At 34.4% G+C, this 27,872-nt stretch overlaps 1 protein-coding gene across 1 annotated transcript in view; it reads right to left on the bottom strand.

Moving 5' to 3' along the window:
• The window catches only part of LOC129231158 (disintegrin and metalloproteinase domain-containing protein 10-like), a 34,230-nt gene extending 22,977 nt beyond the window's left edge, over nucleotides 1-11,253 (bottom strand). Inside the window, exons 1-4 of the mRNA XM_054865406.1 lie at nucleotides 11,244-11,253; nucleotides 8,500-8,632; nucleotides 5,269-5,390; nucleotides 2,140-2,769 (exon numbers count right to left, since the gene is read on the bottom strand). Coding sequence (XP_054721381.1) covers nucleotides 2,140-2,769; nucleotides 5,269-5,390; nucleotides 8,500-8,632; nucleotides 11,244-11,253 — 895 coding nt within the window. The remainder of the gene's footprint in view (nucleotides 1-2,139; nucleotides 2,770-5,268; nucleotides 5,391-8,499; nucleotides 8,633-11,243) is intronic.
• Between the last annotated feature and the right edge of the window lie 16,619 nt (nucleotides 11,254-27,872).

A 27,872-nucleotide genomic window follows, 5' to 3' on the forward strand; every position in this document is an offset into this window, starting at 1 on the left:
TCTCACGTAATGGAAAAAGAGACACATGTGAACAATATTTTTCTTTTCTTATTTACTCAGAAAATATTATCAATTTTTTGAAGAAAATGTGTCCCCATGATTGAATAGTCTTTTCTTTGTGCCCTAGATTTTTTCAGATTTTTCAAAAAATTATTTCTTAACTTTATCGATTTTTTAAAAAAATTCTTCAATTGTTCACATGTGCCCCTATAGGGGGGTACACGTGAACAAGCCTGGGGCGCATATGAACCCGATTGAAAAATGAAGGACGAGTAAATTTCAACGAAGACTCTTTAATATGAAACATATGCGTATATATCAAACACACTGAAGGGTTTTTAACCTATACTAGGTATATCAGTTTAAACTGTAGAGTAACTGTCAATTAGAAAATATTTTTTTCCAAACTGTATAACTGTCATATTTTAAAGTTCCGTAGAATGTTCCGATTACTAGATCGACAAGAAAACAACTTATAAAACTAAAAGGACAAAGAATGATAAAGAAAATTATTATGTAAAGTTCATTCTTGATATATTGTGCGTTTAAGCTTCATACATTTATTATGATGAATTTTTAAATTATTTTTAACTTAAATATTTAGTTAAAGGAAAATGTTTTGTCTTTTTTTTCATGTGAATATTAGGTAACACTAATTGTTGGCAAACAATTTAGTAAAAAAATAATTTAAAAACTAAAAGATAATAAAATAAATAAATAAATAATCAATAATAATGTGTAACAATAATTAGCAATGAATTTGCCAACTGATTGCAGCAAAATAAGAATTATAAATCTTTGCACCCTTTTTAACACTTATAATAACCATACACTAATATTTATGTTACGGAGAGAATATGGCAACTGTTCACAAGTGCCCCGTCATCCACCATAGAACTAATTTTCAAAAAATAAAGAATTTTTAATTTAGTTGAAAAATTTAAAATGTGTCAAATTTACTTGAATGAACGTATAATTGTTTGAAATAATTTGAATAAATTGAGTTTATTTTAGTAGTTAGTTTTACGTGAAGAAGATCGACAGTGATAAAATTACATCAGTATTTGCTAAAACAAAGAAAATGTCACCACAGGAACATAAACTGGTTAATTACTCTAAAAGTTTAGTCAAGAAGTAGGACTGGTACTGCCATTACTTGAGAATTTTTCAAGGTTTTTGCTTGACGTTATCCTAGTAAAACATACCATGTTCACATGTGCCTCGTGCTCACATGTGCCCCCTTTTCCCCTGCATGCGATACGTGTAAAAACCAATAGCGATTGTTCAAAGTTGCTGCACTCAAAAACTTTTGAACTTCAGTTTTTTTCTTTGAAACTTTTTTCAGTGCAGAATGAGAAGTAATAAAAATGTTAATAAAGATACAGAAAACAGGAAATGACATTGAATAGTGCCAAGATACTACCAAAACATGCCACGTAAATTCTAATTTTTTTTTATGAACGTTTATACCACTCATTAAACAAAACTGTTACATATTATATGCCTATGAACTTTTGGCGAGAGTTTTTCATTTGCAATTTAATTTCACATTCTCGTGAATCCAAAAATAGCCCCGAACTCAACACATTGCTCATATTAATGATTTGGAGATTTTTCTGATCTTCCTCTAATGGGGCTCAGTTAGGAGCACTGCCTTTCGTAGACCTAGAGCGTTCCCCAGAAATAGCATTCGTTCTTGGATGTAGCACCACTATCGGTGGATGCTTTTAAAACGAGAATTATGACGCTCAGTTTCCCCACCAGGCGGAAGCATCTGAGCTCTATTTGATGCGAAATGACTCTGAGAATTTAATTTTACCAAGAACACTCAAAGCCAAAGGGGTGATCGAGGGATCTTTCACATAATCATACAAAACGGACCATATCGATTTTCTGCATCTTGAAAATCCACCGAGCGGAGCCAGGACTGAACCTGTGCCTTTGGGCGTAACAGACCGGCGTCGAACCACTACACTCTGTCGGCCAACTTGAAGAATTAAAGCACGAGACAAATTGCTTTGGAGTAAAGTTGTTAGAGACACCAAGGTCCAAGATGGATTAGCAGACTAACGTAATGGACTAGTAGCACGCGTGTAAGTTTTTGTTCCAACATCAAAGTCAAAAGAAAAAATAACTTACCAGCATTTCTATAAATCCCATTTACTTTTTGCACATGCCTCGTCATCGTATCTATGCAAGCTTCTTCACTGCCCATCCTTTGGTAGAAGAGATGATCCGCTTGTAAGTATAACATACAAGTGCTTTTCTGAGGATGTATTGCCACGTGACGATCCGAGCGATCCTCAGACCAATGAGTCCTCTGGTTAGAACGTACGCCATATCTTTCGGAATCTCCGTAGTGCTCGAATCCTCTATAACGTAAAGAATCACCGTCCCTCCAATAAAGTGGATTCTTCCCGCTTGAATTAGAGGATAAAGATCTGGAAGTCGCATCTTTTCTGCGTTGGCGTGAAAGAAGTCCGTTGGATGATGACGAGTCTTCAGTCTTGGAAGAATGCTTGGAGCGTCCTCGTTTATGTACACCGGCTATGATTGTGCTATATACAGATGGAGCAGACTTGTGGGATTCATTGCCCAGAGGAAAATGGACGTCAGATAGTCTGTAGATGACAGAATGAAAAGGAGGATGTGAGGCCGGAAAGTAGCGTGAGGATGGCTCGATGAAGTACTGTTCAGACCTCGTGTCTATAACTGCGTCCAAAAGACCTGTTGATGTTATGACGCCTTCCACGGATGAATCATCATCATCTGAAAGAAAAGAGAGAACATCATTTGAAGAAAGAAATTAACGATAATAATGTGATTAATGTATTGGTACTTAATGTAAATATCATATTGAATCAATTTTATTCATCGGTTATTTGAATTTAAACTAAGTAATGTAAATTATTCGGATGGGAGAATGTCAGATGGCCACTACTGAAATTTTCAGATTTTGGAGTGACCTTTACTGGATCAAATTTGAGGTTTGAGAAAAAACGGATAAAAAATTGAACAAATTGAAATTCTGGCACTTTTAGAAAATTGACGATTAAGAAAGAGTTGGGTTATAATACGCTCATTAAGTTTCAAGAGAGGTAATTAATATTTCAGACCCATAGTTAAAAAAATATTTTACTGTGGCCATTATTAGTTCATTTTAAACCATGAAGTGGCCAATAAAGAAGCATTGGCCACTACTAGTGTGTTTACCTTATAGACCGGGGGGGGGGGTATTACGGTCTTAATAGTAAGAATTTCCCCTGAGCAACTTACATGTGCCAAATCAACAAAGAGAAATTCAACTTTCTCTCCGTCAATAATTACATAAAATTTGATAACTTGCATAGACATGTTCGAAGAAAAAAAAAGAATAATACCAATACAAGACTCCTAAGAACAAAAGATATTTAATCATTACCAATTACAAATGGGCCAATTTTAAGTCAGATGGCAGCATTCAAAGTACAGGGTTGCAGAATAAAGGGTAGAATGGGGGAGTTTAAGTGCATGCGACCTTAATACGATGCATTCGCATATTTTTACAGCACCCTTGAATCAGCACAGTTAAATACACTGGTCTCAAAAAGTTAAAGTACAACATGTTAAGTACACCATAAAAAATGGCAGTAAAAATAAAATGCATAGTTTGCATGAATGATAATAACGAAATTTAAATCCATTTATGGAAAAAAGTTGCTAGCACTGTTATTTTATAGAAAATAACATATTTTTACGAGTAAGAAAAATTATGCAAATATCGAGCTTTCGTACTTTTGTATGTAAGTTTTTAATTTTCAACTGTTGTTGGCAGTTTCGATGACAATAGTCAATAGAGTTTAGAAAATGTCTCAGGGACGTCGTTTACCCGATTCGTTAAGGTGGAGGGCAGTTAGATGGATGGAAAGGGGATTGTCGCAGGCTGATGCTGCTAGACGTTTCAATGTGTCTCGTAGTGTTGCTCAATGACATTAGGATCGATACCAATCCGAAGATTCTGTGAACCGAAGACCTGTTCCAAACCGACCACGAGCTACAACACCTGCAGAAGACCGTTTTCTAGTTCTTTCGGCCCCAAGGAGAAGAACCACTACTGTGCCGCAGCTCGTTACAGACCACTTTGTAGCAAGAGGAAGAAGAATCTCAGCTACTACGGTGGGAAATCGTTTTCACAATGCAGATCTCTATTCAAGATTACCAGTTGTGTGTGTTCCCCTCAACGGGCCACACCGAAGGATCCGCTTATGCTGGGCAAAAAATCATGTTTCCTGGACCGAGCAGCAATGGGCTTCTGTGCTGTTCACAGACGAGTCCAGATTTACATTGAAGAGTGATTCGGAGCGTGTATTGATCTGGAGGGAGCAGCGCAATAGATACCATCAATCCAAAACTGTTGAAAGACTACAGTTATAGAAGTGGTGGAATCATGATTTGGGCAGGGATCTTGCTCGGTGGTCACACTGACTGGTCTGAGATATCGGGATGAGATCCTTGATCCATATGTCCGCCCATATGCTGGTGCTATTGGTAAAGACTTCATTCTGATGGATTATAATGCACTACCTCACCGAGCTCGGATTGTTGAGGAGTATCTTGAGGATCACGGTTTGGGACGAATGGAATGGCCAGCTCGATCTTCGGACCTGAATCCGATAGAACATCTTTGAGACTATCTTGGCAAACAGGTTGATGCTTTAAATCCTCCTCCAAGGTCATTACATGAGCTGGAACAAGGCTTAATCTGTGTCTGGTCTTCGCTTCCTATTCCGGTGTCCGCGACACCTTAATAAACAGCATGGAAAATCAATTCCGCCAATGAATTCAAGTTAGTGGGGACACATTCCTTATTAGAACCCATTTTTGTACTGTTTATATGACATTTTACTACAGAACACTGTGATGATCTGTTTTCTTCAAGAATGGACTTTTCCGCAAAGATTGCTTTCTTTGTTATAAATTATTTTTGCAATGTACTTATATACATTTCTAGGACGCATTCAATACAAAACCATTTAATGCAATTATCCTCCAAATGTTTTGTTTCTACATTCATTCATTTGCAAATTAGACGTAAAAAAACGATTGTACCTTAGCTTTTGGAGGTCAGTGTATTGTAATCAAACCTCAGATATTATTTTAGCTCAGATAATATTTCATTTGTAAAGCATCTGAACCAGATTATTATGATTGAAGTTATATATAAGCACTTGGCATTTACAGGAAAACGATATGAATAATATTACAACACTTTAATATGCTTTAACTTACCATCCAACCGTCCTTTCAGAACTTTGTTCACTTGAAAATCAAACCTTCCATGCCTCGAAGATTCGAATACTACATCCGACGAGAATAATGAAGTTTCTGACCGCATTCTCAGCTTGAATATTCTAAACAGAAATATAACAAAAAATGGACTCATGCAATTATATTTACTACAATATTTCACTTAACTAACATTTTTAGAAAAAAAAAACACTCTATTGTATCGTTTTTAAGGAAGAAGTGAGTTTTTTTTTTTTTTTTCTAAATTGCGGACAGATCTTTGAATGGAAAATTTCATAGTACTTATTATAGGTACAATATCGCAAAGATTTAAAACGTCCTTTTTAAACTATCGTTAAATGAAGACTACTTTACTGAAAAATTAGTCAATTACAATACTTCACCTAAACCTTTAAAGACAATTCAAATAGAGTAAAAGACCGTATAACTACAACAGAGTCCCGAAAACTCGGCGCAATGGGGACCAAAAAACGGTCGAGCTTGAAAATGCCGGATTATCGTATGCGGGGGCAACAGGCTTTTCGGGCAGAGTTTTTGTGTTCTGCCAGGGTGTGATCAAGTTTTCTCGATTTTGCCAGGTTATTGAGTTCCGATTTTTCGAGACTGTTCTGCATTAAATAAGCGAAGAACACTATGAGTTTGAAGGTGTTATTTATTTATTTTCTGTTTATTCTAAAAGTAGCATTGTAAATTTTGACACGGAGAGATGGCGGATGACCTTGGTGCGGAAACTTCATTTGCATCATGTGTAATAGATAGAATCCGCCAGAACGCGCCGAGTAGTAAGAGGCGCGTTCTCGTTAATCCTATCTCTAACAAAATAATAACAAACAACTTATTACAAATGATGTTTCCGCTTCAAGGTCATCACTCCGTGGCCAAGCTTTTACAAGCTTAAGTACATGGCAAAGGAAAATAAATGTTATAGAAACTTACAAATCCAGTCTTCAGTAACCTGAACTAATTTAGCAATAAAACGCCTCAAATCATAAAACTTATCAATTTTATCAAAAATAAAATTACTACTCATTATTTTTTTTTGTTATTAAACAGTTATTATTTTAATGAATAAAATCTAACCTGGTTATTATCTGTTTTAAAATGTAAATACGGTAATTTTGGAAGTTAGTTATTTCGCTTAACATCTCATTACTTCCCTTTCTCATTCATTGATTTTATTTATTATTTTTACCCACAAATTTTTAATTCATCGTTCGCGAAAGATTCATGTTGGAAAAACGAATGCTGACAATGCATTCTTCCCAAAGACCTCTATTCGCGACGACACCGTTGACAAATAGCCACCAAAATAGTTTTGAAGACAAATGGCTGATGATTCAGACCAAGATAGGGATTTATTACTTGCGGACAAAAGGTTTAATCATTACTTTTATCTTGTCGTTATAGATAAATGTTTTGATCGAGTCAAGACGATGAAATAAATGGCGAGTACCATTTCGAACAGAATGCCACATTTCATCCAGATTTTCAGTTTCAAAAACTACTGATGAGTTGCAGTGCAAAATTCTCTCATGACTTCTGTTCGACTTGAGTAGCAATTTTTACTCCACTCTAAACAAAGATTTAAACGCCCAGTGAAATTGTTCCAGTAGAATGAATATTGTTACGAGTCCAGCACACTTTAAGAGATTCTCTTAATGACGAGTCCGTTCTTGTGAAAACACAGCAAATTTATTTGCAAATATATATGTACAATAAAGTAGTTAACAATTGGTTAATTATTCACAGTAATTAAGCAAGTATAATAAACAACCGTAAACACAACGATAAACACGTAGTTGCATAAAAATTCGATAAAACACTGAGATAAAATCACAACTTTAACCAAGTCTAACAGCACATATAGCTAAGCACGTTCACAGTCGAGTCAAAAACTAGACTAACTGACTTCGGAACAGTTTCTTATATATGAGGCAGTGAGAAGCAAAAGGATGTAAGTGGCTAAATTAAAAGTTTGGAGATAACCTGTACAAATGGTAGGTGAACCTCCCCTCTGTGTTGGGGCAACTGATGGTACTAGTAGCCCTGGTACGTGCTGCTATACAGCATGATTTAGAAAAAAATTTCAATGAAAGTCTACCTAGAATCTATCTTTAAACGCGTTTTTCTCAAAACTTAAAAATGACTTCATACATTCCTTTGCTTCTCACTGCCTCATATGTCATTGAAAGAAAAAATCAGTTGGTATTTTCTGTTTCAGAATGTTCCAGTAAATTCTAAAGGTTGCTGGAGTCATCGGGAGATTCTGTTTATTCTGTTAGGTTTGAGGTACTATAGTTAGATATATGAGACTTGAATTGTCGAAAGACTTGGCGACATTTAGCAATTTTTTTGCCAAAATTGGCTCTAAATAGACGAAAAGGATGCCACCTTGGCAATATCTCTTAAATTTCTCGGCTCTGCCGTAGGCGCAACGATGAAAATGGTGTAATCAGACAAAATTCACGTACAGGTAAAGTTTCAAGAACTAAGTTGATTTGGAGTGAAAAATAATGGAATAAACGCCAAATTTAGAAATATTACAACAAATTAAGCACATAAAAACATAAAAATAATAACTATTTAAAATTTGGAACAATGTTCTCTTTTGGAATGGCGAGAAAATCTCATTGGAGATCTCCCTTTCTTCATTGTCACGTGACATCGTGACAAGTCTTCGCAACTCACTCGGCATGTTAATGGTGCTCGTGGGTTATGATTGGTTTGGTTTTACAATGCATTTCTTGCCAAAAAAAAAAAAAAAGCGATAAACAGTAATTTAACTACACTAAATTATGGGGCGTGACGAAATGTCACTTGACAATCAACCGAAGACCTATTTCTTGTTGGCCGCTAAGATGCAGCCCTGTTCAATATCTATCGTAAGTCTACTCTGGGGGTGAAATGTTTTATATTACTTTTTAGCATTTTTTATCATAAATGTTATTTACCAGTCAATTCGAGTCTCCATCAGGCTCCCGAAATGCCGTTTGAAGCCTTCTTCACCTAATAAGAAGGCTTCAGTCTGCAGTTCTGACTAAGGTTGAAGCCCTGGTATTCACCAGTCAAATTGAAGCTCAGTCAGACCTCAACCAATCAGAGAGCTTTAATTGGTGGTTCGGGTGTCCGACTGAGGTTAAACTCGGCAGGTGAATATGGCCGTTTGTGTGGAACAAAGAAAAAATAACAGAGGCTAAGAAAATTCAAACTTACCTATTGTGCGCCGTGAACTGTAATCGGATCTCAGACTTTGGCGAACGCTTCGACCGGAAATTTTGATCATTCAGCGATTTCTGGTTGAAGAATAAAGGCTCGAAATGCAGAATGAAAGGGTTTAGCTCGATGCCTAAGAAAGAAAAAGCAAATCTTAATTTTAGGCGTATATTTGACTAAAATATAGACACACGTCATTTTTTTTTTTTATAGTAGTAGGCACAAAATAATTTAAGAGTCACTCGTCCGATATGCTTCGAAGATGAAGTCAAAAACATATTTTGAAGCACACTGTTAAACATATGCCAACTGACTATTTTGAAGTCTTAAACTGAAGAAAACGCGTTTTGAAGTACATTTCAACAAATTCTGGGGCACAATTCAATACATTTTGAAACACAATTATGCTCTAATATATAAGTCGTTTCACTTGAAGCCCAATTTAACACAAGTTATGGAGTTCTGTTTCTGTAAGTATAAAGTCAAGGTATGCAGATGAGTAAGTTTAAAAGGTGATACATTAAAAAAGTTTTATCAAGATATTTGTTTAATTAAGTAAGAAGAGAGTTGCATCAAAGTAGTTTTATTGAGGTATTGTTGATTAAGTAAGAAGAGTAAAGCATTAAAATAGTTTTATTGAAGTATTTGTTTAATTAAGTAAGAAGAGTGTTGGATCAAAGTAGTTTTATCGAGGTGTTTGTTTAATTAAGTAAGAAGAGTGTTGCATCAAAGTTGTTTTATTGAGGTATTTGTTTAATTAAGTAGGTGTTTGTTTAATTGAGTAAGAAAAGCGGTGCATCAAAGTAGTTTTATTGAGGTATTTGTTTAAGTAAGAAGAATGTTACATAAAAGTAGTTTTTTATTGAGGTGTTGATTAAGCATGAAGGGTGCTGTAGTAGCGGACTTGCAGGCCTGGTCGCCAGTCGTGATTCCTTTTCGGAGGCCCTTTGTCTATAGCAGACCTATATATAACATTTATCACGTGTATTTTTGGATCTTTTGCGGAGCCCCACTGGTCGGGGGAGGGGAGGGGGCTCGAAATTAGGACATTTCTGACATGGTAAATCCGTCACTGGAGAGTTCCAGAAAAGTAGTTTTATTGAGATATTCGTTTAATTAATTAAGAAGAGTGCTTCATCAAAGCCGTTTTCTCGAAGTATTTGTCTTATTAAGTGTGAAGTGTATTGTATCAAAGTAGTTTTACTGAGGAATTTTTTTAGCTTAACTTAAGAAGTACTGCATCAAGATAGTTTTAAAGATATATTTTGATGCTTAGTTATAAGAAGTATTTAAATCATAACAGGGTCGTGGATGATGAAAAAAAGCCTATCTTTTCGCGACCAGAGAGCAAACTGCTTGAAACAGATTGCGAGTGTTTTTATTTGAAAAAAAAAAAAAGGAGAGAGAGAATATATAGGATTGAATTCGACTTTTCTTCTCCAGCGATCGCGAAATAAACTTCTTGTTGTCATGGCAACGCTTGCATTTGTATTTGAATCAATAGGCAAATTCAATTATTTAAAAAATGACTTCATTCGGGAGGAAGTTATCTCGTTAATGGTTCATTACTCGATTTCCTTTATTTATTTATTTTGTTTTTGCCGCCTGTTTTAAATCAGTTTAGTGAGCCCATGTTTTCCTTCAAAAACAGGAACACATTCCTAAACATTCAAAATATTTTTACGGCATGAACAGACTTTCAATGGTTTCTTATTGTAGGATCTATTGTTTGCATGTAAGGGAATGTGGGGCAAAGTGAAATAGTTAAGATAACTTACCTTTTTTTCAAAATGAACAAATTGGAAGTTTGTTCTGAAAATTACGATGCATAAAGAAGGAACAATATATTTTATAATAAAACTTGCATTAAAACATTATTTTTATTTTTAGCAGTAAATTTGTGCCTTAAAAAAAAGAAAGGCTGAAATTGAACACTTATTTTTTTCATGGGGCAAAGTGAAAAATACTTTTTTTTTCTAATGAAGAATTTTCTATTCGATTGCTTAAGATATTTTTGATCAAATAAATAAGTAAATGAAATAATGAATCAATAATGGAAAAAGAAATGAAACAATAAACGAGTAAATAAACAAATAAGTTAATAACTGAAAGTAAGTAAATGATGAAAAAATAGTGAAGTAATAAGTGAATGAATGTACAAATAAAGGAATTATTAAATGAAGGAATGCAAATGAAATTATTAATAAATGAATACGCAAGTGATTTGACATAGGATTAAATAAGTAAATGAAATGAACCATTTCACTTTGCCCCGCATGCACTTGACTAACTGTATAAAGCATTTAAAATACAAATAGGCTTAATATTAAACAAATAAGTACTACACCGAATACTAGTAGATCTCAATTAATATTTAAAATATTAATAACGATAACTTTATCATTTAATAATGACAAAAATAATTTTTCACTTGCAACAAAATATTACAATATGAGTGTCGATTTTTGAAAACTACTTTTATTATCATATTCTTTGAGTTACAGAGGTATTTTTTTCTTGACTGGAATAGACTACATGTGTTATTTTGCCCCACATTCTCCTACATTTTAAATACTTTCTGTAATACGGGTACCTATCGGCAATGTGTGCACAATCAGTAAAAAGCTCCAAAAAAGTTGAATTTATTTGTCTGCATATTAATCAAATATCGATTTATCTGACAGATCTTCGTCAAAATCTTGAAAATCAATTAAATATATTCGAAATAGATACAGTTAAGTAACTTTGAGCCATGTCGGTTAACTTTGTGACACTTCTAATATTTTAGTATATTTAACTCTCTGGCAAGGTTACGAACTATGTTTTCTACTTTTACGGAAAACAAAGTTGGCAACATTGTTCATAAATAATCGCATTATTCAATAATACTGAAGTTACTGATTGAAAGTTATTTTTGTAGCTGTTGAAAAATCTCTTCCTATATTGTAACATTCTGCACACATTGGTAATTCAGTTTCCAATTATTTTTAACTGTATTTTTTGAAAAACAGTCACATTGTAAATTATCTCTGAAATAGTTTAAAGAAGATTGGTTTACAGAGAACGGGAATAAAAATAGAAATTTTAAAACACGAGAAGTTATTTAAAGGAATATTAACCTTATTATTAAAATTTACAGTAAAAGCCAATGCTAATTTTTCTCGATTAAGTGTTTTTTTTTTTTTTTTTCATCGCAAAACTGTTTCATGAATTATTCAAACACAAATTTCGTGTTTTTTCGTTTTCTCTTTAAATGAACAAGTTCTTTAACTTCTCGTTCTGCTAATAAGTTTAATTCCAAAAATGTGTCTATCAGTGGAGTAGTTAAATCGCTTTAACAACTGTCATCAAGAATCTGAACTATGTTAGCTGCTTAAACCAGCGATTCTCAGCCGGTGGTCCGGCACCGGTCTGTAGAAAACTTTGACTGGTCTCCAGAGATTTTTGCTCGTCCATATTAAAAAAAATAATTCCTTCCTCAAAATAAATAAATAAATTAAAAACAGAAAAAGAAAACACCATAATAATAATAGTATTACAAAATAGGATATCTTTTATGTGCATTTTTTGCTTAATTTTCATACTTTTCTGTGATTTTTCAGCAAAGTTTACTATTTTGATTATAATAACTACTTATCTTATTCCTAACATTTAAATTTTTTGTGACAGTGGTTTTTTGTAACAGCAGGTAAAGTTTTATTTATATATTTATTAATTCATTTATTATTAATATTATGTTGTGAAAACGAAGGGGGAAAAAATCTGTCAGCCGAAACCCCACCGGTCCGTAAAAAAATCACATCTGTTTAGCGATTCGCAATGCAAGGTGTTTTTTTTTTTTTTTTTTTTTAAGAAACGAGCTGATGTGTGCATCACATGACTTCCTTTTAGTCCAATTTAATGTCATTTCCCCATTATTGGCAATTTTAATGTGATTCAATTGTTTACTCTCTAAGTATCACCAACAGTGGCCAAACTGAAACCAAATTAAAAAAAAAAAAATCTCCAAATTTGTCGCCAAGTTGGCGACCAAAAGACTGGCGATATATCTCCAAGTGTCCGACAAATTATAACACCACTTGAGTTTACATCGAAATTAACAATGATTTCTCCCCAAAAAAGGGGCAAAAGATCCCCTTAAGAACATCCGAATGCAACCAAAAGAGAAGGTGCACAACTAGACCCCCACTAGGAGTGTATGTACCAAATTTCAACTTTCTAGGACATACCGTTTTTGAGTTATATGAGATACATACACACATACGCACATACATACGTACATACGGACGTCACGAGAAAATTCGTTGTAATTAACTCGGAGGTCGTCAAAATGGATTTTTCTGGTGTCTGTACGTTCCTAGGCATATATCCACGTGTGGTCGGGTCGAAAAAAAAACTCAACATTCATTCGGGGGCGAGAAAAATGGAAATAAAGGCCGATTTTTGAATGAAATTATTTTCGCGAATACAATACTTCCTTTATTGTAAAAGGAAGTAAAAATAAAAGAAAAGAAGAAGAAAACATTATACCGGTCCGCGAAAGTTAAAAACGTTGAGAAACGCTGGTTTAAACGATCTAAAAAAAAAAGGTTGAGACACTCTTTGAAACGATTCTCTGAAAATCACATCTCCTCCATTCCAGTAGCATGAAGGAAGAAACATATGTACGGAAAATGATTAGTTACATTAAGCGTTGATTAAGAAAAGGGAAAGGTTATGCTTTGCTATGGCAACTTACAGCAAAAAATCTTGAAAAATTCTCCAGCGACTGCACAACCAGTCTTACCTCTTTCCAAAATTTTCAAGGAATGGGTCGTTTTGTGTTTATGTGACGTCAATTGCTTTGCTTTAGCAGCTGTTGTATGCAATTTCATCACTGTCTTCTCGTGAAAACGCGATTTCTTCTCTTATTAATAAATTTAAAGACATTTTTAAAAAAACGCAAAAAAAAAAAACCTTTTTTCTGAAATTTTAATGAGTACCATGGGAACTGATTTCCTGTACTTTTCAATTTTATGCAAACTTTCACACATCTGAGTTTAATTCAGACAATTAACGTACGAATATGTGCTCTGAAAACAGAGCTAACGAACATTTTTGCTAGGAATTAAGCTCTATGCGAACATTAGAGTGCATGTCAACATAATATAAGAATCAAGTGTTAAACATGAACAAAATGCTCTTTACGGTTTCTTCTCTCATTAAGAAAACTTAACAGACATTCTTTTTAAAAAGCGTCAAAAAGGGTTTTTCTGAAACTGTAAAAAGTACATTTAGATCTCAGCTGTGTTTTTTAATCTACACGGTTTCAACATATAATTTAAAATTCATTTGACTTCCCATTGTTATAGTTTACGAAAGAAGATAGATAATCCTTTTTAATTAAAGAAAGCTTAATCTTTCCCCAGCTTTCAAGGAAAAGGAAAAGAAATAAGATTTTCTGAGAAGCATATATGCAAAGAAAAGAAAACATATGTTGTACCAAGAAAGCAAAAATTTTCTCTTTAATGAATTTCCAAGAAAGAGGTTCTTTAAGGTAAAAAAAAGCACGTTGTCAAGAAAAACTCCCAACAAGTGCATACATTAAATCTGACAAAAAGTTGCAAAGATATTTGCAATTCTAACTTCCTCAGACGAATGTATGAAAAGAATATTTTGTTTTCCTTCCTTAACGTCTGGTTTTTATTTTTCAGTGGAATGACTTTCAGTTAACAATGCGCACGACTGTTAAATACAGTGAAGCACTGTTTATACGTTTTCGAAAGGACTGTATGAAAAAAAAAGTAATGAAAAAAACGTATAATAGGTATACGTTAATTTGTATTAGACTCTGCAAGGACCATTATAAAAAAACGTGTAATTGATAAAAACGTATAAAAAAGACAAACGTATAAACGGTGTTTCACTGTATATACCGTTACTGAAGAAAAACGATTAGACACCAATGGTACAGTTATCAATTTATATATTAAAGATTCTCAGTGATTTTATTGATTTTGGTGACTTGAACGGTGCCTAACTAGAAGCTGAAATATTGATTGCTAATTACACAATTAATACAATCAGTGATTAGAGACCAATGTTACTAGTTTGCTTGATTGATTCCCAGCGAATTTATTGATATTTGACTTGAACAGTGGCTAACTAACGGCAGGAATATTGATTGTCTGTCAGATTAACTGTTAAAAGAATCTGAAACGTCGCAAATTATCGCCGGGCAACATTCTGGGATTTTATGGATTTAATTTGAAACTCAAGTCCCTTAGCGAAAAGGTGTTCTGAACTGCTATACAAGTTGCATGAATACAGACTTCTCACTGTTGCGGGAAATATTTTTAGCTACCAGTGTCAAAATATACTCAGTGTTTTTATTAAGTTTTCGCTTTCAGCTCAACTACGGTCCGTCCAGATTGATTGAGCTCAGAATGAGGGATATTGCAATCCTTGGATACTGTAACTCTACATAAAATTGTAGGCAAATAAGAAGGTTGGTATTTGCTTGCAATTCTGAATTAGCTGTGGCTATATTTGTGGCCATATTTGATGAAATGCTTTAGGAGCTTTACTGATAAATCAGGACGGTTCCGAGGCATTGCCGAAAGAACAAGTAAGTTTTCTTGAAGGTTCCTAATTTATTTCAGAAACATGACAGGCTTTTACTGGTAAAGTTGCTGAACTCTTCAGAAAGATTCCAGATTGATTTGAGGAAGGTTACTGATTTTCAACGGAAAACTTACCTGTTTTCTGACACACATGCTACTGGTAAAAATAAGACACATTAGCTGCCCATAATTTTTCGCGACGTTTCTGAACTCGTTTTATAGTGTAGTTATTCTAATTAAAATAGAATCTGATAGTTCAATTATAGTTAAGTCAGTAAATTTACTTAGAGTTGTTATTTTTGATTAAACTGCCATATTCAGATCGAAATCTGTCATAGCTGCATTGGCATAATCACTGTAAAAACGATTCAGAAACGTTCCTAGGAAATAACAGGCAGTTGATGAGCCCAATTTCTGCCAATAACATATCTTGCAAAAACCAGGAACGTTTCCCGCTAAAATTCAGTAACCTTCCTTACATTATTCTGGAAGCCTCTTGAAAAATTCTGAAATCTTCCCGTTTAAAGCCAATTATGTCTTTGGAAAATTAAAGCAAACATAAAAAGATGTAACATAATAGCTTGCCACCTTCCTGATTTATCACGGACGTTCCAAAAGCAGTATTTAAAACATGGCCAAAACTAAGACAGAATTGCAAGTGGGTATTAAGAATTATACTCGCCTGCAATTCTTGCAAAGGTACGTAATCCATGGACATTTTCGCTCCCTTTGGGAGCTTAATCAGTCTGGACAGACCGTAATCGCACTGAAGTCGATACACTTTATGAATAGGCCTAGTTAATCTTTAAACTGGGAGCTAAAAATATTTTTCACAACAGTGAAAAGTCTGCACTAGTGCAACTTGTAGCAATTCAGGAAACGTTCTGACAATGATACTTGATTTTTCCAGGAAGTGGATAAAAACCATTGAAACCCCGAAACGTAACACGGAAATAGTACTCAGTAACGTTTCAGATTTTTTTTAACAGTGCTTATTGAATTAGCGTATTTCTAGAATATGAAACTGAAACAATCCCTCACCATTTTACGCTTTTCAGAGAATATTTAAAATGTAGTGTAATTTAAGTGATATATATTTAAATATTTTTATGAGATTGTGTGAGCTGCACTTTTTACAGAAGTAGCTAAATACTGTTGCCTACTTAGATACTTATTGTTTCACAAAACAACTTTTTCTTATGTGCTATAAAAGTTTATTTTCTTTAACAACCCACGTCCTCTTTTCCACTTAATACTTTTCTTTTCAAATTTTCGCATATAATTTTAATTATACATAAACATGACTCCTGAAAAATTCTTACATTTCAACAGAAAAGTTTATAGGTCAAAAACATATGAAAAATAACAGATTTTTTCAAGAAAATGTTAATTTATTCGAAAATATAAATGATACTTTCATAAAAATACACACAATTTGTTAAGTATAGAAAGATTAAAAGTTCTTAACTAGTCTGTATTCTATGTTACAGGGGCGTGATGTTAGGGGCGACCACTGGGTAACCCCTCTAATTTTACTTCGCAAGAAAGAAATTTTTTAAAAAGAAAAATGAGTTTCTGCTTTTTTTTTTCTTTTTGTCAAAGTTCATGTATCGATACTTCACGTTTAGCCACACAAAAATAAATTCAAATTGGGACTTATTCATTAAATGAATTACACCTCTTTACACCACTTTTGTCGACTTCCACTCCAACTTCAGCCATTTATGTGCATCAAATTTGTTCCATTCCATTGTTGGATCCCTTAGAGCAGTAATACTAAATTGGAGGGAGTGATAACAAATGTCTGAGTGAGATAAACTTGAAACTCAATGTTTCCCATGTCAGGTGACTAGTTTGGCTGGGAAGTTGTCGCGTTTTGGCATTAAATATTTTTCAGACGGCGAAGCTAATTATGAAGTCGGGGCTACAAACCAGAGCTGCAGAATTATATTAAAAATGACAGATTCTGGCTCCAACTCCTTTACTCAAAACACAGTCCGACTCCGATTTCAACTCGGAGTTTAAAAACCATCGGACTCTGACTCTGCATCAAAATCAGTCCGACTCCGTAGCCCTGTTACAAATTAGGGTTCTGAAGTCGGAAGTAAGATGACCGACTCCGGGAATTTAGAGCATTCGACTCCAACTCTTTTTCTTCAAAATCAGTTCGGCTCCGACTCCGCAGCCCTGTTACAAATTCAAATGACCGACTCTAATTTCGAGAATTTTAGATCCTTCGACTGCGACTCCTTTACCCTTAAACGCAGTCCGACTCCGACTCTTGCAGTTTAAGGACTTAGATTCCTGACTCCAACTCTTTTACTTCAAAATCAGTTCAACTTCGACTCCGCAGTCTAAGGTTTGCGAAGTTGGAAGAAAAATGAACGACTCTGACTTAGGGAATTTTAGAGCCTTCGACTCCGTCTTCGATTATTTACCCCAAAACAGGTACGACTCCGACTTCGACTCGGAAAATCAAAATCTTCGACTTTCGACTATTTTATTTCAAAATCAGTTTGACTGCGACTCCGCAGCCCTGCCACGAATTAGGGTTGTGGAGCCTTAAGAAAATGACCGACTCCGACTCAGGGAATTTTAGAGTCTTCGACTCCGATTCCATCTAATTTACCCCAAAAGCAGTCCGACTCAGATTTTGACTTGGAGTTTCAAAACCTTCGACCTCTGACTCCGACTCTTGAACTCCAAAATTAGTCCGTTTCCGACTCCACAACCCCGCAACAAATTAGAGTTGCGGAGTCGGAAGAAAAAGAACCGACTTCAACTCATGGAATTTTAGAGCCTTCGACTCCGACTCCTTTGCCGCAAAAGCAGTCCGACTCCGATTTTGACTCGAGAGTTTCAAAACCTTCGAACTCTGACTCCGACCCTTTTACTCCAAAATCAGTCCGACTCTAGTCCTCCCTAACTTGTTGCAGGTTGCAGAATCGGAAGAAAAAAGACCGACTCCCAACTTCAGGAATTTTAGAGCCTTAGACTTATCTGATGTGCTCTGATTCCGAACTCGCAAGACTAGCAATCAATAATTATTCACCAAGCTTACAAAAGTAGTAGATAATATGCAGTGCAAATCTTTTAATAGTGACTGATTTCGGTTTCGGATGAATTGTATTTTGAATTGTTTCAGCAAATATTCATTTGATTTGTTGATATTATTATCTTGAATTTCGATTCTCTTAAACGTTGATTGTTTACCAGGTCCATTCCAGCGTTACGTGTGTGACTTTTTGACACCATTTCGTTGCAACTATGAGCTTCTTCTGCTTGCTATTTTTGCCCTTGATTTTGAGACTGAATGATTTTCCCGAACCTTCCTCACAGTATACATCCCTCCTTTCGCGATATCTAAAGCAAGATATCCTCAATCGTTGCCGTCGCTCAATTTCATTAGGATTTGAAGGAAGGAATCTCACAGGAAACTGAGGCCACTGTTGAACTAACCAAGATAATGGGGAAGAACTTTCAGGTACATCTATAGAAATGCGTTGACAACGATGCCTGCTGTCTGTATGACATATTTTTAAAAATATGTTTATATAAAAATGTATATGTGTGCGCAGGAGTTGCTACAGACTAGCACTTTAGGGGGCGGGGGGTATATCGAGAAACATAGACTTGTGGAAACGAAAAGTTTCCGGAACTGTTTCAGTGTCAATAAAAAGTACAAAATCGGCCAGGAATAAGTAGGGCACATGCTCAGTGCCAGATTAAGCCAGCACGGGGCCCGTAGCAAATGTTTCCAAGGGGCCCTTGTTTTTACATGATATAATAAACAATAGTACACTTCTTCGTGGAGATGGGAGATGCACTTATAACACGCATCATAAATATAGATATGATTTTAGAGCTTTATGAGGATTATAACCCCCTTAAAGTCATATATTGCCCCTCGTCTTCTCGTCACTACACGTTTTTAGCTTTTAATTCCAAAAACGCAATTTTTGGACGATCTAAAAGGGGGGGGGGTACCCCCTGAAAATTTTCGATATTTCAATTCTAAAAACTCATTTCTAACGACCGCTGATGACATTAGGAAGACAGAAGGTTCGGAGTTCCTTATTCGGGGGTTTTTTGAAACTGAAGTCAAAAAGCGCGATTGCCCCTCATCAGGTAAAGTTAAAGGGGAAAATTTGACTTACAGCGACTCTCTCCAGGTAATTTTTCAAAATTGAAGTCTTAAATAAAACTGTAGATTATCTTTAATGATGTTGTAGAGAGAAGGGAGAGGGTTGTTCAAGGAAGCCCCATTGGGAAAATTTTCGAGTTTTTTTTTATCGATTATTAATCTAAAAACACAATTTTAAGCAGAACATTTTTAGACTATAAAATGGTAATATTATGGGATCTTTGCAGATTTTGCAAAATTTTCAAAGGGGAAACCAAATTCACGGAAGCCATCCCCTGGAGATTTCCCGAAATTGAAGAGTTGAAAACATGAGAGAGAGACCATCGCAGATTACGTTTAGTATGGAATGGAGTTCAGGCACTTTCCAAGGCAACCCGGAAAATTTTCGAAATTGAAGTCTTAAAAGTACATTTTAGTCCATCGTTAACAATGTTGGAGGGGGAGAGGTACACCCCGATAGAAATATTTTGAAATTATAGTTCAAAATACGCACTTGTATGCCACTTTAGATGACGTTATAGGAAGGGATCGGGTTTGGGATTTCACCCATGGACATTTTACTAAACAAATTCCAGAAAGCAGTTTTAGCGGTTTTTCAATTATGTTAAACAATTTTCTCCCTGAATTTTTTTGAATTTAAAGTTCGAATAAAAAAGTTTTCAGCTACCTTTGATGATGCAAAAGAAATGGGTTAGGTTCAGGGCATTGGCGACAGCTTTTTAGTTCCCTCCCACTCAGAGGAAAAAAAAATCAAGAACGATATTTAAAGTCTTTCTTCTACTCATAATTATTTTAGTTCTTCAACAAATAATACTCTACTAGCTGCGTCGCCCGGCTTTGCACGGTGCACCTCGAAAATAATACTTATGTCTAGTGATGCGTTTCAACAATCAGGTTTGAAGAAAAAAAAATCAGTAAAATTTTGCGCCAGATTGCGGGAAAATAATCAAAAAGTAAACATTTTAAAACCCTCGATTGCAGGAAAAGCCTCAAAACAAAAAACCAAAATATTTTTGTTTTGTTTATATTCGAGGAAAAAAAAATGACAACAAATCTTTCATTTAACGATTTTCTTCATGCTACAACTACAAATTTTAATAAAAGCATTGTTACGGAAAGTTGAGATGAAGCACTGAATAATAATTTGAATGGGGGAAAGCCTTCGAAAAATAGGGATTTTATTTTGAAATCTAAGAGTCATAATTAATAGTTTTTAATTGATATCTCCGCTAATTATTATCGGAGGATTATGTTAAATAGCCAAACATGAAGGTGGGAAGATTACGAATCCATCGATACCTGGTTAAATGGTCAGTTCATTGGCGTACGGGAGAAGTTACTTGGACATACATTTTAATTATATAAGATTAAAAATTTATTTATTTTACTCAGCATACGTGTGAACAGATTAAGAATTTTTTTTCTCCCCTTATGTCATGATCTCTTAATTTTGCTCATTGTTGTTTTCGCGGGCGGCAAATGTTGAGGGTGACAAATTGACATGAAGTTAAAGTGACAGAAGAGAGTTTAGGATGACTAATAATAACCTTTTCAGGACTCCAATTTCAAAAGCTTTAAGACGAAAGTCGCTTTCAAACAATTTCTGGATGATAACCTTTTTCCTCTTTCTTGTCTAATATCGCCAAGGAGAGCTTTAAACTATGTTTTTAGGATTTGTGCTTTAAGAGTTTCAAAAAACCCTCCTTCTTCTGTTTTCCCCAAAAATTGCTTAAAATTGTGTTTTTAGACCCTAAATTCCGAAGAAAGTCATTGAAACGTTTCGATTTCAAAAAATTTAATGCCCACTAATTTCCATACCTTATCAACAAACATTCGGGGAAAAGGATCCAAACACCACTATTTACCTAAAGTTCGAACTAAAGATAGCCTGCGTTTGAAGATTTCAGTTTCTAACATTTTGCGAAGCAAATCCGTACCCCCCCCCCCCCTTTCCGACATAACGTCTCCAGTGGTAATCCAAAATCGCGATTTCAAACTTCAAGTCAGAAATTTTTTTTGAGGGAGTTCAGTTCCTTAAACTTCCCGCATAGCTTGAAATTTTGTTTTCATGTATATATTATAGTTCGATCCCACAAACTCTTTCTTTCCAAAGATAGCCTGAAATTGATTTCAGTTTTGAACACAACTGCAGGAAAGAAACCCAAGCCCTTTTCTCTGTTGTAATCAAACAGCATAAATTTGCTTTTTTTTACGCTTGAAGAGCTGAAAGTTTTAGGGAGGATACCTAAAATGTAATAAAATACCTTTTTGAAAGAAAAAAAATCTAAGTGAAAACCCTATTATCCGTTTTCCTAACACTACCAAACATTTCCTAAAATTATAATTTTTAAGTCAGTTTTGAAAATTTTCTGACCAAACTGAGCTTTTTCTCCTAACTCTAAGAAAGATTAACTAAAATTGCCTTTTTAAGACTTCAATTAAGAGAAATTTCTGGAAAGCATCCAGCGATCCCCCACATCCCCTTCGTGCTTCCTCTGACGTGACTAAAGATATTGTTACTTCAAAGCTTCTTATACCTAGATGGGCTAACGGGCACACAAGTGACATGTGGAGTTATGAAGTAGTGAGTGTTATGAATCTTTGTCAATTTAAAGGCTCCTACCGTCTCCAAATGACGCAAGAAGCCCTCCCCTCCCCCTCTGCACCGATCATACTGGTCAGCATGGTATTATCACAGACTTATTCCGTAACGAGTCTGCGCTTTAATGAAATATGATTTTTAATTTACCTGAAAGATTTTTAATTTACCTAAACATTTAAAAAGCTGGATCTAAAGAGAGAAATTTAAACGGGTAAAAATACGGGAAAGTATTTTTCTTCTGGAATTTTTTTCTCATGGCGCGGGGCCCCCAGAAACGCGAGGCCCGTAGCATTTGCTACTTTTGCTCTATGGCTAATCCGGCCCTGCACATGCTCCTAGTAGGGCATAAACTTTTATAGTTAATTTCAGAAGCGATGAAAGGAAATATTATTTCAAATATTTACTTTAAAAAATAATTAATGAATTAAAAAGATTACGGCAAACACTTTCATTTTATGCATAAAGCATTTGAATACAACGTGTAATATGTATGATATTCTAAATCCATCCATTTTGTGTGTAATTATTAAATTATGATCACATACAATAATGATGGATGAATAATTTTTTCGACGGTTTAGGGAGATAATGACCCGCGTACCCCCCCCCCCCCTGTATCCACCCCTGTATATGTGTGTGTTCCTCAAACAAAGCCACAGTTTACGTCGGATGTTGGCCAAATTTGGCATAAAGTTCCTTTGATGTTAAGGAATGCATAGGGAGTTTTCTCCCCCCTATGGAGACCAGAAAATCAATGAAACGAAACTTGGACGCCTATTTATAACAATGACTGATTTTTTGCATTTACCAAAAAATTAAGAGAGGTCTAAATTAAAATTTTGAGTCAGAAAAATGCTTTTTCTACATGTTCACGGGAAATTGTGCACATTTTTTCTTTTATTCAAGCCTGATTGTTGAAAATGCGTCACTTACCACAGCATTTACTTTCGCGACAGACCGTTCAACGCCGAGAAACCACAGCAAGTTCAGATTTTAACGTATGTTTTAGAAATACCGTCGTCACCTTGCCTATTCAATTTCTTCTGATTTAATTCCAACAGCAAGCGAATGAGTTTTTCTCTCTCATACCCGAAGCACGAAACAAAATCCAGTTTGAGCATCCCTCATTCTGACCGAGTTAGAAAAGAAGTCATTGCCAAGACCCCTGGAAATCGATAAAACCTTCCGTTCGTTTAATTTAGGATGCCTCAGCGAGGTAGAAAGCGGCTGTTTGACCGATATTCGCATTTTTTAAGCGCAATTGATATTTCATAACAAATTTCAGCTATAATTACATTCATTTAAAAGGAGTACGTGAAGCCCTTAAAAACAGCACGTGGTACACTTAAAACAGCACGGGGTACACTAAAAATATCACGAGCTACACTTAAAGCAACGGGAGGTTAAAAACATCATGTGGTACAGTTAATGCAGCGCGGGGTACACTAAAAACATCACGTGATACACTTAAAAATAACAAGAGTGCACTTTAAACAACACATGGTACACTCAAAAATCACGAGGCGCACTTAAAGAAGCACACGGTACAATTTCAAACATCACGGGGTGCACTGAAAAACAGCGTGGCACATGTAAAAACCACATCGTGAATTTAAAAATACCACGTGATCTATAAAAATATGAATTCACTGCGACCGATAAATAAGTAAACTGAGCATATGACGATTGCTATGAATACTTTAAAAGCAATATTTAATTAAAAAAATCTACTCACAATATAAATAATATTGTAAGAAATGTTGAACAATATCATATACCATAAAGAAACATGACGGTAAGTGCATACTAATTTTATTCACGATTATACGATACGCCAGGATATTAAATTAAATGAGCAGAAGAATAAATCAGTATAACAGACAATAAATGTATTATTAAGGGGTGGTAAAATTGGATACTTTTGCACATTTATGTTTTTGAACTTTGTATGAGCATAGAAAATTCTGCTTATTACCAAATGCAAACTCATATTTATTTCATTTTAAGACAGATATAATTCTGAACTCAATCCAAAAAAGCAAAATTAAAATATTTAGAGTAACAAAAAAGTGATGCGAAGGCAGTCCAGTTGATACAGTGTTAAGTTAATATACAAGGGTTTTAATTCTCTAGTGCTTGATAACTAACTGGTGCTTAATGGTTATTATTGGTTTGGTTGTACAATGTATTTCTTTCAAAAAAAAAAAAAAACGATAAACAGCAATTTTACTCTATTGAAACTATGGGGCACGACGAAATGTCACGTGACAATTAACTGAAGACCTGTTTCTTTCTGGCCACCGAGATGCAACCCTGTTCTATATCTATCGTATGTCTGCTCTGAGGTGAAAAGTTTTATATTAGATTTTAGTATTTTTTATCGTAAATTATCAAAATTCCGTAAATGGACCAAATTGCAAGTTTATATTGCGGATGCATATTGCAAAACCGTTATGCTTATTTAAGTTGAAAAGGAAGTAACGGATTAGTAACTTATTTTGTTTAATTAAGAGTGAACAGTGAGAGGGGAAAGCAAATGTAACCTTCTTCAACTATAAGTTGTAAATCTGGATAATTTAGCAACAGATTAAGTTATTATTCATCTATTATTAAGAATCATGCTTCTCAAAATAAAAATCCTAAAAAAATTACGAGCTCGTATTTATCCAGCTTATTGAAATTTCGGCCAAGTGGCTTCTAGTTCAAAACAGATTAAATTATTTATCCACAACGGTGAAAATTGAACTACATTGACGACTCCTATATGATGTCTGACTTAGTAACAGCTACGACAATCACGAAATTTCTGTCGCCGCCCTTCGGCGCACAGGCACAATGTATTTTTATTTCCATCCAGTTGCCGTCGCTGAAGGTTTCAAAATTTGAAGTAATGCAGCTTTTCTGTATTTCAACAATGATTTTCCACCACTTAAAAAACGTTAATTTTGTTTCTTTAAAATCCAAATCTATTATTTAAAGTTGTTTGCTAGATTAAAATATTTTCAAGCTGTATATTTTTCAAGCTGAACTAATCATGAGATGAAGACATTTTTAAGTCATATCTTAAAAAGTAATTCTTCGTATAGTTCCATGTAACACAAATTTTTAAAAAAATGAAAAAAGTTCCGTGAAACGTGGACCTGTACACTTATTGAAAGTTACACAATCTTCAAGTCATTTGTCTAACGATCTCCTAAACATCTTGGAAATGGTGATTCAAAGAAAAGGCTGCTTTGCCAATTTTGAGAACATGTTATTGGTCATTTCAGTGGAAAAAAGTCAAAATCGAAACGAGTTGAATTAAATAAGGGCGTACGTGCTATAGTAAGTGCAAATGTAAATAATATTACAAATATATGTAACTCCTTATCCTTCTTAGGTGGATGGGAAGGGCAGAGTGGAACATGAAATACTACCATGGTCCATGTGGTGGGTTCTAGGTTGTTAATGCAATAAAATGCGTTCGCATTTCCAACAAAGAGCTATACAGTACACATTTATTACGGAAAACATATTACTGGACTATAAAAGAAGAAATTCTGAAATATACAAAACAGCCAAAAAAATCGATTCGTGGTTATTTTACAAATGTGTAAGGTTTATTCACGAACTAAAAACTGCAAAGGAATGTAGTTAATCACGAGAACATGTAAAAAGAGTGTTAAAAGGAACCATTCGAATGGTATAAGAACTAGAATTTTAAGCAGTTGCATTTGAAAAAACATTTTTGGAAATTGAACATTTTTTACCCTTTTCTCAAACTTTGAAGCTCGTTTCCCTGCAGATAAACCTTAGTGTTTTTAAAAATATAGTACTATAAATGAATTTTTCGGGTGCAAATACATTGTATCCCAAATATACAAGTCAATGTTTATTTATTTATTTATTTATTTTTCGTCTATCACATGATGTACCCTAATTTATACAAATGTGTCGCCATTCGCGTTAAGCAATTTTTCTATTGTCGCCAAGATAGAAAGTAAACAAGTCGCCAAACCATGTGACTTACCTTTCACGGCAAAGTACCTTTTTTATTTAAAGAACAAAAGTGTTTCTATCTGCTCTTTCAATTCAAATCAGAAGAGATTCCTGCCCTTTTAAAGAGAAAGACGGACGAAACGAGCTTTACACTGAGGTTATTAATCGTGGAGAGGGGGGGAATTCCGAGAGAGGCTTTTCAATCGATCCCTTTCCGATGTTTTGGTGATTCCGGAGTTGGCCGGGGTCCCCTCCTTCCTTCTTCGAACCCTCGTCTTCCTATCTGCACGACGAACTCTGAAATCAATTCTTTCAGCAGCTGGAGTCAATAGCTTTAACGGGGGAGAATCATTAATTAACTTTAAGGTTACAGCAAAAAATAAGAAAAAAAGGGGAATGGATTGAAAAATCGATATAAAGAGAAAAAATAAATTAGGAATAATAAAATGATGGGGGAAAAGGAAGACGAAAAACTAATTGCTAACCTCAGATACTACTTGTTATTAAGTATAAACGAAGGCTTTAGATAGTCCAAATGCAGATTAACCGGGAACAGGATTATTTGAAATATACCTGTGTCAAACACTAAGTTATGTTCTGGTCACCTCAAAGTTTTCTTTTATTTTCGTGTTTTACTTATAAAAAATTTCAGCTAATAAGTTTTATCTTCTCGGAATTTTAAATATTAATAATACGGCTACACGATTGGTGCGATAAACAGTCCGGACAAAATTTGGTATTTACGTAAAAATCCGAATTAGAATAATGATAACATTAAAATTATCCATCCAAATTCAAAATAAAAGAGTTACCTTATCGATTATCTTTTGTGAAAGTATTTATTCACGAAAGGAAAACAAAGAGGGAAAATTGAAAATCACTTTAAAATCCTAGCGCATGTACTAAAATCAATTACATGTATTTCATTTGTTAACAAGAAGAAAATGGCAACAAAAAATTTTTTAAACCATTGAGCTTTCTTGGATAGTATGCAACAAAGAAATCGTCGACAACTAATATTACAACCATTAGGCAATATTAAATGCTATGATTGGTATTAGCTGGAATGTTATGGTATATTTTAACCTGTAAAAACTACCAGCTGTATCAACGTAGAATTTGAAATGATTGCGATGAAACATACAGGAAAATACCGGAAGTGGCATGAAAACAATGGAAGTATTTTTTTAATCCTCTAAAAGCATCTAAACTAATTCAGTCACTACAAACACAAATTCTTATTAATTCAAGATGATATTTCACACACATGTTCCATCGCTCTTCTCACAGAATAACTTTTTTTTCAAAAGTGATTTCTAGTTTTTATTAGCTTTAATCTACTTAAATATTTATCAATTTTTAATTAGAAATAAATTTCCTGAAATTTATTGACTCATTAAAATCAGCACTTAAGCATTAACCTACATAAAAATTAAGCGAAACGGCAAAAAAATTTACAAAATAAGATGCTTTGAAATCAGTAATATATTAATGTCAGGCTCAAGTGGGAAAAGTTACTACGAAACCGTGTAACGTGAATCACATTAAAAATATTGATTAACAAAACTAACGAATGTAGAATAAATGTTATTTTTGTGTATGCCATAACTTAGAAATGTGCTTTATTCAATGAAATACATTTATCAAATTTTATTATTCTGAAAGAGGAGAAGTTTTTAGTAATGCAGAAAACTTGATTTCCTTCCTTTTTTTTTGTGACATGAGTCATGGTACTAAGTTAGGTTTAAATGCGGTCCATTGGTATTAAAACTTAAAATAATGATGTCCCTAGGTTCTTACTTTATCCCAGATGACTAGAAATAACTTTATTAAGTCAGGTACGGTATTTCTTTAATCTATATATACCATTTGCTTTTGCAAAATTACGTCAAATGGTAACGTGAGTGACGTGGAATTGCCTTTTAGTTTAAAAACAATGCATTGACTTATTGAGGAGCAGTATCGATCTCTTTCTGAAAATGTAGCCTACTATACCTCATTTCCTTAAATGAATCGATTATTGCAGAAAGGGCATAAGTCAAATTTT

The sequence above is a fragment of the Uloborus diversus genome, chromosome 10, assembly GCF_026930045.1.
Source record: "Uloborus diversus isolate 005 chromosome 10, Udiv.v.3.1, whole genome shotgun sequence".
Classification (NCBI taxonomy): Eukaryota; Metazoa; Arthropoda; class Arachnida; order Araneae; family Uloboridae; genus Uloborus; species Uloborus diversus.